Consider the following 13,498-nt stretch of genomic DNA (forward strand, 5'->3'; position numbering starts at 1 on the left):
GTCCTAACGCCACCGTGCCTAGCGCGCGGCCACGCCGCGGCTCGGGCAAACCCGTTGTCCGCGCGCGTGCGCACAGCCACAGCCAGGCCACCAAGGCGGCGACTTTGCTCGCCTTGGGTGGGCCCGTGCCGATCCGCACCATCGGCGTGCCTTGGTGCCGCCGCGGGTGACGTTTGTCACCGCCCCTACCGCCGCGGAGTTCCGCCGTGGCCTTGCCACGATGGAGCTGCTCGCGTGCGCATTCTTGGCCCAAGGCCAGGCCTTCGCCTACCTGGTGGCCGAGAACGGGCAGCCGCCGCTGCCTCACCAGACTGCCATGGCCGCGCCACCGCCTTGCCGGCGTGCGTGCGCTCGGGACCGGCCCAGACCGCCTTTGACCCTTCCTAGACCGCGTGCGTGCATGCCACAGCCAAGGCAGATCCTTTGCTCGCCGGAGGCACGGGTACCGCCGCCGTTGTCGCCTCGGACTGCCACCCTGACGCGCAGTTGCCGCGTCGTCGCCGCACCCACGCCGCGACGCCGTGTTCGCGGCGTGGCGAGCCTGCTTTGCACACACGGCCGCACACGCACGCCTGTGACCGCACTGGATCGGATGGAAGCTGCACCGGATCTCGGAGACACCGACAAGCGGGGCCCAGATGTCAGCAACTGAGAAGAAAAGATGAAAAAGAAAAGAGAAGGGAAGGAGTAGAAAGCAGGCCGATTCCAGCCCAGAAGACCCAAGAAGGAGAGAAGCCCAGAAGGAGATCCGGCCCGACGACGCGCTGCTCTTTTTCTTTTTCTTTTACACGGCACTGACACGCGGGTCCCACCTGTCGGTGAGACCCGCTGACTGACCAGTGGGCCCCCTGAGACCGACGACCGCTGACCGTTGACTGGGTCAATGTTGACCTGGTCAACGATGACGTCAGCATGGGCCGTGCTGACGTCAGCATACCCGACCCCCCTGCTGATGTCAGCATGCCACGTGGCACGCCCAGAGGCTGCCACGTGTCACTGATTTTCTTTTATGTTTTCCGAAATCCTTTTATTATTTCCAAAAATGCTTTTATGCTTAGAAAATTGATAATAAATCAACCGTAGCTCCGAAAATTATGAAACCAGTTTCATAATTCTTCTAAAATCATGACCTACACGTTAGAGTAGGAGTTGCTATGTTTTGGATCTTCTTTTGAAGAGTTTTGTGCATCTTTGCACTTGGACCCTTATACTTTCCAGTAATTACGATTAGGACCTGACGCCGAGGAGCAGACCGGAGGCTACGACTACCCCGACTTCCAGGAGCACTACGAGGAGACCCCAGGTTCACGTCCATCCATGTTTTGAATACCTATTAGGCATTGCTTGCGAGACACGCTACGCCCCCAAATTGAGTGTTGAGATGAGCTTGCATAACCATTTATTACCGTATTCTTTGTTTCCCATGTTTATCATTTGTTGATGTATGCTATTGCTACTATGTGTGTGTGAGATTGGGGTATGGGAATATATATATGGTATAGTCCTTGCATGCTGGAAGATGCATACACCTATACAGGAGATGGGGATAGGTTACAGCGGGGCGAGCGGACCCTTTCTCCGACCTTAGGGTCGGGAGCTGGGGGTTGTGTGTTGGGCACGATCCTGTGAGCACCTGTGATGGGTGACGAGCACCTGTGGCGGGTGCAAGGCTGTTCCCATGGGAATATGAGTTGAGGAGTTGAGGAGGCGATACCTGTAATGGGTGCCGATCGCGAACCGTGTTTACGGAACGCAAACTGTGGACGAAGATGCTCGCCCTTGCAGGATTAAGGACTTGACTTTGTGGCCCTAGTGACGGAACTATGTCAGACGTGCACACCACTTATCCTTTATGAGGGGGTACCCAGCCCGAGCTAGCTACGCGCGGCACCATTACTGCAGAAGGAGAGTGTTTCAGTGTCAGGGGGAGTGGGCAGGACCCTTTAGCCCCCGATCGCAGGATCCATGGAGATTCCATTCTAGATAGCTTCACAGCCCCGGGCGACCTACTGCGGGAGGACGCGCCCCAGACCGGGAGTAGGATGGTGCCGTAGCCGTTAGTTTCGTTGACTGGTGCCTCGGAGATAGTCGGAGTTGCTTGCTGGCTGGATTCGGGGCGAGTGGGTACAGGTGTACAACCCCTGCATGGTTAAAACTATATATATAGCCGCGTATTCGGTCATGTACAACTCTTGATCTGGCCCCACGAATGTAGTTAGATCCACATATACTTTTCTACCTTCCTCTAGTCCACTTTCCTGCTCGGATAGCGGCTGAGGTGCGGGGAGAGGGAGTTCCCGCACCGAACTTGGGTAGTTGTTGTAGTGGAAGTTAGTGGACTGGGAGTCCGGAGTGCCGGAGCTGCCCGCGTCAGAAGGAGAATGGATGACTTATTATAAATGCTTGCATAGGAAACCATAACCTTTCCTTGGCATTGTTTTTACCTTTATGCATCCACATATTGCTTCATGCGGATGGTGACGTGGACCTATCCCGTCTTTGGGGATAGATTGGGTAGATGCAGGGTATGACTCGGAGTACGATAACAACGACGACGGGTGGTACGACTGAAGGCGTGCTACACTCAAGGATGCCTGTGGAGAAGAGGATTCCCGGAGTAGGACCAGCATGAAGTCTTAGTTACCATTACGCTTTCTGTTTGCACCTCTTTTAGCCCATTGGGCTTGTACTCGGAGATTATTACTGTTATCTCAAATGCTGTAATAAGTTAAACCCATTAATGTTCTGTAATCGCTGGTATGACTGTGATTTCTGCCTGAAATGAGTTCTGTATATGATAGCGACTGATCCAAAAACTATGACGATGATATAGGGAGTCGGGTTGACCTCTCGGGAACCCGGTTCGTTTCATTGGGGGCCGGGGGGGGGCGGCGGCTGCGGTTGTGCTCGCCAGTGGAAGCAGAAGCACACTTCCCTCAACCGGTGCTTCGATTTTGTTGTGCTCTTTGCTCCCATGTCTCTATCTGGTGGTGATTCGGAGTTCATGACACCTTTTTTTTCTGCTGGAGATTGTTGGTGACGATTCTGCAGTTCCAGCTCGCATCAGTGCCCCAAGGCTTTATTAGTAGAAGCCCAAATGATTGAGGTCATTACGTTTTCTCCCCTGATGAGGGTTTGAGGTGCGGGGTCACCTTTCTGGGGAGCAATGGCATAAGCAGAAATTGTTCGGGCGCGGCGCATGCGTCGTCTGCCATGGGGGACCTCACTCCGCTCGGAGCTCGCAGCTTGGAGTCCTCGCACGGTCGCACCATTCAATTCGCCTTACCAATAGGGTTGCTGTACTCCACTGGGCTGCACAGTTGCCCCTGTCCCTTTGGGAGCGCCCAGGCCTCTCTCGGCTTGGTTTAGTAGCCGTTAGATTTTGCTCTCCCCAAGTTCCTCCGTCCTCTCACTTAGCGTTATTGAATCACGAATTTGTTTTGACTTCGCCTTCACCTGATGTTTTCACGTGGGGTGTTTAGACTTGTGCTCGATATAATACTGCTGAATAGTTGAATTTCTTGACTTGAATCCATCCACGCTTATCCGTAGGTACGCCGCATTCTGAAATATCTGGTTGTAGCATGTTGGATCGTCCTTGATGAAATCGGGGGACCAGATTTGGAATTTATTGCATGTTCCGTTGGTCTTGCAAGATACGTATCTCTTGTACTGGTCATGTGATCTGAGACATTCACTTCAGTTTCTGTTTTCTAAGATGCAGATTTTGTTCTTTCTCCGTAGTATCTCCCCCCAATTTCAGTAAAGCTATGGAGTGATTAGGGTGCTCTTCAAAAGTTATTTATTATTTTTAAGCTTCATTGTATCTGTACTTTTGCAGCAGCACCCATTATTCATAACCATTCTTCCATCATGCAGACTGCCCTTTGGATTTGAGTTGGCCCAACTACGGACTGATAGCTTCCGTCTGCTCGGATCAAAATGGACACTCAAAGTGTTGCCGCTACATCAATGCTGTTCTTGCGGTTTCATCTGCCATGTATGCAAACACGACAGGCACACTTGGGGTTCCGGATGAATTTTCTGATATCTGCATTGCCAATATCTCTGATACATTGGTGTCCAAGGGGATACTGCCCACTGCCGCTTCGTTCTGTGGCCTTGGGATCAAAATTCAAGTGTCCTATCAATGTGTTGGGATGACCACCATCGTTCAGATGTTGCAGTCTCCGAATTTCAGTGATGTCACAAGAAGCTGTGCAACTACGCTTTCGGATGATATCACTTGCAAGAGGTGCTTAAACTCTGGTCTGTTGTACCTCCGCCATCTCGTGGGGGAACAAGATAATGTCACGTTGAATACCTGCCGTGATGCTGCTTTTGTTGCATTTGTGAGTCAAGGGAATATATCTACTGTTGATACAGCCGGTTGCTTTTTTAGCGTTCAGGGGCTTAGTGCTCTTCAAGGTTTGCATATTTGATAAAATAAACTTGCCTTCCTTTTCTGTACAATGGCCGGTGTCATTAGAATTTTGTTGGGCAGAAATTCTCTTAGATTCTGTAAACTTAACCATGCTACCTCTTCTTCCTGTCCTAAATGGCTTTTCTTTCTGTTTCGTGGAGTGAATCACCTTAAATCATAAGCCTGGTAGCTCACATGATCATTTCATAGGTTTTTTTTCAATGGATAAATACCAAATGATTTCTTTGGATATTTTTTCTAATTCTGTGAAGCAAGTTTATACATGTTACTATTCTAATATATATAAGTAACAGTAGGTATCCATCTTCAAACATTCATAATAAGCATTCATTTAGTACCGCTGTTCTGATGATATTTAGCTTTTGTTGTAGTAGTTAGGTATGAACAAACTGCTTGTTTTAATCATTGCGTTTGTTCATATTAAAAAGTTATATATTTCTATATAGTGGTTGCAAAGATGAGCTATTGCTTTACATCTGCTTTTGTTATGCAAATTTGTAGCTGTATTTCTTATACTTTAGGTACTTATGTGTATTGAAATGCTCTCTCCTAAAAGTATCTGCTTGTTGTAGTTCAGTCGTTTGTAGCTTGGCCTTGTCCAATATGTGACCTTCTCACTATTGAATATACAATGCAGCGAACATCTCTGGACCGGCCCCTGATGGACTTCTTGCGCCAGATATATCTCCCAGTCCACTTATAGTGCAAGTTCCTGTAGTGCCACCCAAGCATCATCGCAGCTACAAGCTCGTTCTATTCCCAGCTATTGGAGCTTTGGTTACAGGACTAGCCATTCTACTAGTGATAATACTGATTCTGCTAATCCGTAGAAAGAATAAAGAACTCGAAAAGATAGAAGGAAATAACCCTCTGGATGCATGGAGTTTCTCTGGTGTTAAGAAGAGCAAAGAAGGTAAGAATTTCCTGATTTTTTTTTGGTGTGCTGCTGTAGTTCTTTCAAGAATATTTGCTCATTTTGATGTCCAACTGCTTTAAAAAATAATGAGGTTTATGTTGCATGCAATACAAGTGCTGGGTAATAGCTTACCATTCCTTAGCAAAATATGGTTGATTTTAGATGACACAAAACTCATTTATGAAATCGTTGTGCAAGTGATGATATGGGAATGAGAATTGTAGCCCACGGGCCATGGCAAACATGACGGAAAATATAAGGCCCTGGATCCCGTATGTTTGGCTGCTTCCATGCTATTTGAATTAAATATAAAAGATCCACCGTTACACATCAATATCTTGTCAGTTAGGTATTCCATTTGTACCCATTATCCTAAATAAAAAACTAAACCACCTAGGTGGAGCTAGTATTACTAATGAAGGAAATTCAAGCTGAGGACTGAAGTCACAAGTCACACCTCCCAAAGTTGAGCTAGGCTCAGTTCCTTTTAACCATTATCCTGAAGTTATCAACCAATAATATGGAAAATTATGTGTGGTCTGAATTTTTTCTTTGTGCAACGCATCATACTTAAAACTATGATGGACTTCCTGCAATTTATTTCTGAAACTTAATGGTTGAAAACTGGATATATTTGCCTGAGGCTGACTCTTCAAATTATTTTAAAATCAGAATCGATTCAAGAGCCATTTCAATTTTATTTGCCTAACAGGAGTTTTTTTGCAGGTAATTCTGCCATTTTTGGCAGATTTAGTTACAGAGAAATGAAGAAAGCAACAAGGAACTTCAGCACAGTGTTAGGAGGGGGTGAAAATAGTACAGTATTCAGAGGCCAACTGCTGATGGATCTGTGGTTGCTATTAGACGCGTTGATAGTTCGCCGAAACAAATTCAGCAAGAATTTTGTAAGGAAATGGAATTTCTTGGGTGGTTGCATCATCGGCACCTTGTTGGACTAAGAGGCTTTTGTTTAACAAGATTTGAGAGGTCAATATCTGCCACACTCAAATTCAGATATCCATCAATTTACGGTTCTTACAGTGCCCTGTAATCCAGGTTCCAGGTGCATGAATACATGGAAAATGGAAGCCTTCAAGATCACCTACATTGTAATATGTCATGTTTCGTTCTCATTCGTCTTATTGCACATTATTTTTGAATTGCATACTGAAAAACATCTGACTCTTTGCAGCGCCAAGTAAACATCTTCTACCATGGAAAAACAGGATCCAAATTGCCATTGATGTTGCTAATGCTTTGGTGAGTTTCAGGAAAACTGTGATCTCGATTATGAATAGGGTTGTTCTTTTCTCTCTTTGTTCAGAAGTCATTGATCGTTATAGTGCTCACCACATCAGTTGTTTCTTAGAATTTGATCAATGTGTGTCAAGTCTACATAATCTATATCACGCTCATTGTCGCGACTGAATATATTTCAAATGTTATATTTAGCTTGTTTATAATGTTTGGTTACAGGAGTACCTTCATTTCTATTGTGATCCCCCACTATACCATGGAGACGTCAAGCCTAGCTACTTCTTCTTGGATAAGAATTACCTTGCGAAGGTAATTGGTGCAGAACTTTGCCACAGTTTACAATCCTTCTTACTTTGGGTAAACCAACTGTTTATGCTTCAACAGCTTGCTGGTTGCGGTCTCGTGCACCATTGCACAAGCAGTGGCAATACAACTCCCAGTTCCACCCCAGTGAATGTCAAGATCCAAGCAACTCCTGGTAAGGCACACTTTTGTTTCCTCATCTCAGATGACTGAATACTATCTGGGCTTTTCATGGCTTTTTTGATACATTCAAAAATAAAGAATCAGTTTCATGAGTACTGTACTGCGTACTAGTATCTCAGTAGCAATGTCATCAAATCTCATGTGAGCAGGGTACGTAGACCCCCGAGTACGCGGTGACCCAGGAGGTGACCCCGAAGAGCGACGTGTACGGCTACGGCGTGCTGCTGCTGGAGCTGGTGACGGGGAAGCCCGAGGTCCAGGGCGAGCGGAGCCTCGTGGAGTGGTCCCGCGAGCTGATCGGCACGGACTGCCGGCTCCACGAGCTGGTGGACCCGGCGGTGGCGGGCGCGTTCAACCTGGACGAGCTGCAGGTGGTGACGGACGTGATCCACTGGTGCACGCACGGCGACGGCGCGGCGCGGCCGTCCATGAAGCAGGTGCTCCGCATCCTGCACGAGCGGCTGGACCCGCTGTCCGGGCGGTTCGCGCGCGCCGTGGAGGGCGAGGAGGGGTACTACTACTGCGCCGCCGCCAGCGGGCGGGCAAAGGGGAAGCGGGCGGGCGGCGAGGCGGCGGTCCAGTTCAGCGGCGAGGCAGCGCGATCGTGGCTGCCGTCGTCGAGCAGCACGTCCCGGTCGCACTGCAGCCGCAGCGTGCTGCTGGAGTGCAGCTCGCCCGAGCAGCAACTGTCCCCGCCGGCGGCCCACGGCAGCGGCGCGTTCCCGGCCTGACCGACGCCGGGCCGTGCGGTGCAGTCCGTTCTTTTTGGTCTGTGGTGGTCTGGTGGAGCTAGCGGCGGCGAGCGCTGCTTGCTCCGTTGCGTCGACGGATTCTGCAGGCCTGGCTGGCTGATGCGGTGACGCCAGCCGGCTGCCATTTTTCGAGGAGACTACTCTATTTTTCATGGTATGGTTCTCGGATCTCGGTGGCTCGTGATGACTGATGGCCGGGCGCCCGGGCCGTGCCGACGCACTGGCCCGCGGCAGGATCCTGCCTGCGAGATCGGGAGACCAGGAGAGCCTGATCTGACCCCTATGCGCAGGAGTGATTGGAGTGGAAAGCAAGGCGCCACGCGTGAGAGCGACTGATTGGTGTTGGTTCGGTTCCCTAGGTGTTGGGTGGTGGTTGCTTGCCATTGATCGCTGCATTGATGTGCGTGTGGAACATGGCTACGCATTCAAGTCGTGCGTGATGCAGGCTGCTTCACCGGGATACTCCTACGCGCGGCGCCCGTTGTTTCCGTTTTGAGTGCGCGCCGCATGTCTCCAAGCTTCGTGCGCGGCTCTTCTTGGGAGGGATGAACCAACCCAGAGCTGCGCGCCGGCGTGCGGACAACGCCGCGGTGGTGCGGTACTCCGTACTGCCCCTGCGTGATATGGCGAGGGCGAGGCTCCACTTCGCAGTCATGGGCGGCCATGCGGCACGCGGTGCACGGGTTTGCTGCCAGTGTAGCACAGCAGCGCAGCAATACAGCGCCATCGCGTGCCGTGGCTGGAAACTCGAAAGTGTATCAATTCACATGGATGCCGCCGGTGGAAAACCGGAGCAGTTTGGCGTCCAGAGCGTTCGGTCCTGTTTGTTTCTTTATAAAAAAAAGGGCGTTCGGTTTGTTGCTGAGTGGTTTGGGGGTAGTAGCTGCTGGATGGATTGGAGGTTCGGACCGGTCGTGTCTTTGTGCGGTTCCAACTTCCAGGTTGGAACGAGGTTGCAGTTGGAACCCCAACGGCGGACGCGCCTGTCGGTTGCAACAGAAGAGCCGGACCGACCACGCCCGGCGATGGGTGTTGGGTGGTGCTCCACCACCGGAGGTCAAGGCGCGGCATGATCAGGATATCAGCCGACACGCACGCGCGCGGCGTGCCGGGTGCCTGCCCGCAACCTGCAAAGGCAGGGACACGGTGCCGGGATGCCGGCGACGCCCGCGCCGTGGGGCGCACTAGCTAGAGGCGGTTCCACCACATGCCAGCCCAGATGACCGGATCCCGTCGGCGCGCGCGTGCCGTGGCAGCCGACGACGATGCCCCGCTGGCGGACGCGACAAGGCTGACCTCGGGCGCGTGCCCGGCGCCAACCGGATCGGCCGTAGCAGTAACCTCCCTACTACCCCTCTGAATTTTTCTACCGTACTCGAGCCAAATACGGATTCCGCGTAACTACACCCGTAGTCGCAGAGGATGGGAGTACAGGGCTACAGGCTATGGTCTATGGATCGGGGGCACGCCGCACCCGCACGTGAACAGTGAACTTAGATTACAGTCTAGGGATATGGGCCGGCCGAGAGATGGAGAAGTCAACGCTACCATCGCGGCACGCGATGCGCCGGCCCCCGGAACCGCGCGCGGTCTGCGCTCCACCGGCCCCCGCGTCGCGAACGGTCACCGGCGAGCGCTCCCGGGCGGCGTCGATGCTGCTGCCGTCGGGGTCGAGCCCTCGCCGCGTCGTGCGCACGCACGCCGCTGTCCATCTCGGTCTCGGAGGGCAGATGGGCTCCGGTCGTCGAATCCGGCGGCAACCCGGTGCTCCGCGCAGCTGCGTCCGGGGAAGCTGGAGCTGGTGGTGGCTGCTTGACACGGCGAGGTGACCAAACCTCAAACCTGGCGATGCGATGCTCGTCGACTGTACGTGGCCGTGGCTCCCTTTCCACCAGTCACCTGAAAGTGCGAGGAGGGACAAAAGGCAGGCAGACAATGACATGTCCAAGGCACGGGCACACCAGCCGGATCGGAACAGATAAGATCGGACCTTAAGCTGAACCAACGGATCGATTTGAAATCTGAGATTTAAGGTGTGTTTGAAATCTGAGATTTAAGTTTAGCACTGGCCTACCATTCACGAGCTCTAATGATGTGGGCTAAACTTCAGTCAAATCTTGAAAATTTTAGCAAGAATATGAGTTCTTCTGGATGCTAAAAGTTAGTAGCACTTTTAGCACTCTGTTTAGTTCCAAAAAAATTTCTACAGTACCCATCATATCAAATTTTTGGATATGCATAGAGCATTAAATATAGTTGAAAAATATCTAATTACACAGTCCAACTGATTAGTAAAAAATAAATCTTTTAAATCTAATTAGTTTATAATTGAACATTAATTGTCAAATAACAACGAAAGTGCTACAGTGTCAAATCCAAAAAATTTCGCAAGCTAAACAAGGCCAAACAAACCGTTAGCACTTAGCCGAGCAGACTGCAGAGTAACCACCAAACCCGGGGGGCGCTCCCGTTTTCCTAATCGGCCAGCTAATACCTGGGCTGTAAACAATTCCCTGCACTTATAAAAAAAAACAATTCCCTGCAGCCGCCCAGCAAGTAACCTGCGCATGGGCGTCGCGTTCTACTTCACCCTTCCATCTCGCTGTCCCCCACGTCACGGCTCACAAGTCTATCGCCGTCCCGACGCTGGATTCAGACCGTACCTGACCTGCAGTTAGGTGCCTGGTTGCCGTCGTGAGCCGGAACGGTCAGCCGCCGCCGCCGCGGGACACGTCCATCGTTGCCGCCGCGCCGGCACACATCGCAGAGACAGACACGCGAGCCGGGAGCCGGTCACGGTTCAGGTTCAGGTTCACCGAGCCCCCGGGCACCGCACCCCCGCCTCGCGGAAACCAGCAAAAACCCAGGGCAGGGTCGCGGAGTGGTGGGCGCGCACCACTCTACTTGTACCCCCCGCTGACCGAGCCCCAGCGCGCCCACACACGCCGCCGCGAGCGCGAACAAAATGCAGCGGCAGCAGCAGCAGCAGCAGCAGGCCGCGCCGCCGCACCGGCACGCGAAGACGGACTCGGAGGTGACGTCGAGCATGGCGCCGTCGTCCCCGCCGCGCGCGGCCTACTACGTGCAGTCGCCGAGCCACGACGACGGCGAGAACAAGACGGCCGCCTCGTCCTTCCACTCCTCCCCGGCGGCGTCACCGCCGCGCTCGCTGGGGCGGGCGTCCCGGGACTCCTCCTCCTCCCGCTTCTCCGCCAGCGCCAAGGGCCCCTCCTCCCGCGCCGGCGCCGGCGGCGGCGCCGCGCCCGGGGGAGGAGGCGGGCGCGGGCGCCGCGGCGGCGGCGGCGGCGCGTGGATGAAGGAGGCGGCCATCGAGGAGGAGGGCCTGCTGGGGATGGACGACGACGGCGACGACGGCTACGGCGGAGGCCGCGGCGGCGGGTGGAGCGGGATCCCCAGGCGGGTGCGGTACGGGATCCTCTTCGTGGGCGCCTTCTTCGGGCTCTTCTTCTTCTTCGCGCTCATCCTCTGGGGCGCCAGCCGCAACCAGCGGCCCGTTGTCACCCTCCACTCCGCCACGTTCCACCGCTTCGTCGTGCAGGCGGGGACCGACGCCTCGAGCGTGCCCACCGAGATGGCCTCGCTTAACGCCACCGTCAGGCTCAACTTCCGCAACACCGGCACCTTCTTCGGGGTGCACGTCTCCGCCGAACCCGTCACGCTCTACTACACCCAGCTCCAGCTCGCCGCCGGCAATGTAAGCTTGTTCTGATCCCTTTCTCCCTCTCTCTCAGCCTTACTGCATGTTCATACTTCATGATTGATCGATCGATCAATGCGCGCCGCTTAGATCAACAACGCGGTCGTCGTCGATTCAGTTATAATTGATTGATTCCCAAACTCTCTAATAATTTGAGGATGAGTGGCGTGCATTAGGATTTGTCACTTCGATGGTATTAGTAGAAGCTAAGGACTGAACTAAGCTTGGATTACTGAGTGCAATCACCTGAGCTAGGAGAAACACTAAGAGTAAAGACTGTTAATTTGTCACTTTTATTTACGCCAATCTTCAGGATATCTTGAGGGATCTCTTTGATGTTAGGAGCAGTCAACCCTCAAATTTTAGCAATAGATCGCCTAGATTTTTTTTTTTAAAAAAGCCTGCCAATATTCAAATATCGTCAAAACAGGCCACCAATCTTCCAGTCATTATCTTTACTTGTGGCAGTAGATGTTATGAGTATGAACAGTGGGCTACAGCTGCACACCGACGTTGACCCACCCGAACAACGCGCGGTAGCAGGTGCGGTCGACAGCGACCGCTGGCGGGAACGCGAGAGCGCGTTCACCGCGGCCCGTGCCGTGGAAACTCGAGCAGGCACAGCTCATCCCCTCGCAGTTCCCGCACCGTCTCCATCTCTAGCTGTCATCCAGTTCCCCCGGGTCGCGTTCCTGCCATCCTGCATGGCTGCTGCATCGGCATCGCATTCGCATCGCATCGCATCGCATCGTCCCCATTCCTGTAGGAAAATGGGGGCAAATTCTTTAAATTTTTTTGGGGCGAAAGATCTTTGCTTTGGGAAATGATGGATGGCTGACGGCGACGTGCTCGCCGGCGCTGCGCTTCTGCAGATCAAGTACTTCTACCAGGCGCGGAAGAGCCAGCGGAGCCTGGCGGTGTCGGTGGTGGGCGACAAGGTGCCGCTGTACGGCGGCGGGGCGGGGCTGAGCAGCACGCCGACGACGCTGCCGCCGGCGAAGAAGAAGATGCCGCCGGTGGTGGTGCCGCCGCCGCCGGTGCCGCTGCAGCTGACGGTGCGGCTGCGGTCGCGCGCGTTCGTGCTGGGCAGGCTGGTGAAGCCCAAGTTCCACAGCGAGGCGCGCTGCAACGTGACCATGGACCAGACCAAGCTCGGCAAGCCCGTCTCCCTCAGCAAGGCCTGCACCTACACCCACTGACTGATAGCCCTCTAGACAAGTTCGATCGTCTGCTGGCTGGCGTTTGCTACCGTCTCCGTCGTGATCTTTGTTGTTGGTGTTCTTGAACTTCTCTTGGTCAGATATACTGCGTGGGTGGGATGCGAGAATTGTTGGTCGATTGCTATGTACAGAGGAATTTTTGATGTGGGAGAGTTCGAGATGGAATAATAATTAAACTTTTTTTTCTTTGATTGATGCGTCGCTAGTAGTATCAGAAGATGCTTCGCCAGTTATGTTTCAGAAGCCATCTGATCTCCAACAGATAGATGGCTGACACGCCTCAAAGCAACAGCTACCGTTTCAGCACTTGGATTGCGTCAGGAGCCCTGAAGAAATCTCCTCCTTTTACATCAACCGCTGATGGGGTCTTGTGTTCTTTCATCTGAATCACAAATGTAACAACAAAGGCTTCCCTAAAAGAAGATCATCACGAAGCTGGATCCGAGATAAATGAGCACATCCGTGTCACTGTTGCAAAGCAGCAGGAGGAACGCACAAGATGCGAGCGATGCATCAGTCAACTGATGTACCCTGTTCTAGCGATCGGCCGATCCTTGCGCATTGAAGTAGCAGGGCGCAGTGAAGAGAGAGAAAAAAAAGGCGTCAAGGGATGGAGCTCACATGGACGCTGTCAGGCTCAGACAGCCAGCCAGAGATCGGAATTCATCCTGCTAGTTTGCGAATAAACAAACAGCGATCGAATTC

General features: G+C 52.7%; 1 protein-coding gene and 1 pseudogene across 1 annotated transcript; both read left to right on the top strand.

Annotated features, from left to right (window-relative positions):
* Nucleotides 1-220: 220 nt before the first annotated feature.
* LOC120640131 lies at nt 221-8,309 on the top strand (annotated as a pseudogene).
* Nucleotides 8,310-10,721: 2,412 nt separating this feature from the next.
* LOC120640996 lies at nt 10,722-12,982 on the top strand. The gene is made up of 2 exons (XM_039916940.1): nt 10,722-11,570; nt 12,446-12,982. The coding sequence occupies exons 1-2, from the start codon at nt 10,821-10,823 to the stop codon at nt 12,770-12,772; spliced, it is 1,077 nt and encodes a 358-aa protein (XP_039772874.1). The 5' UTR covers nt 10,722-10,820; the 3' UTR covers nt 12,773-12,982.
* Nucleotides 12,983-13,498: the final 516 nt, after the last annotated feature.

Source organism: Panicum virgatum, chromosome 7K (genome assembly GCF_016808335.1).
Source record: "Panicum virgatum strain AP13 chromosome 7K, P.virgatum_v5, whole genome shotgun sequence".
Lineage (NCBI taxonomy): Eukaryota > Viridiplantae > Streptophyta > Magnoliopsida > Poales > Poaceae > Panicum > Panicum virgatum.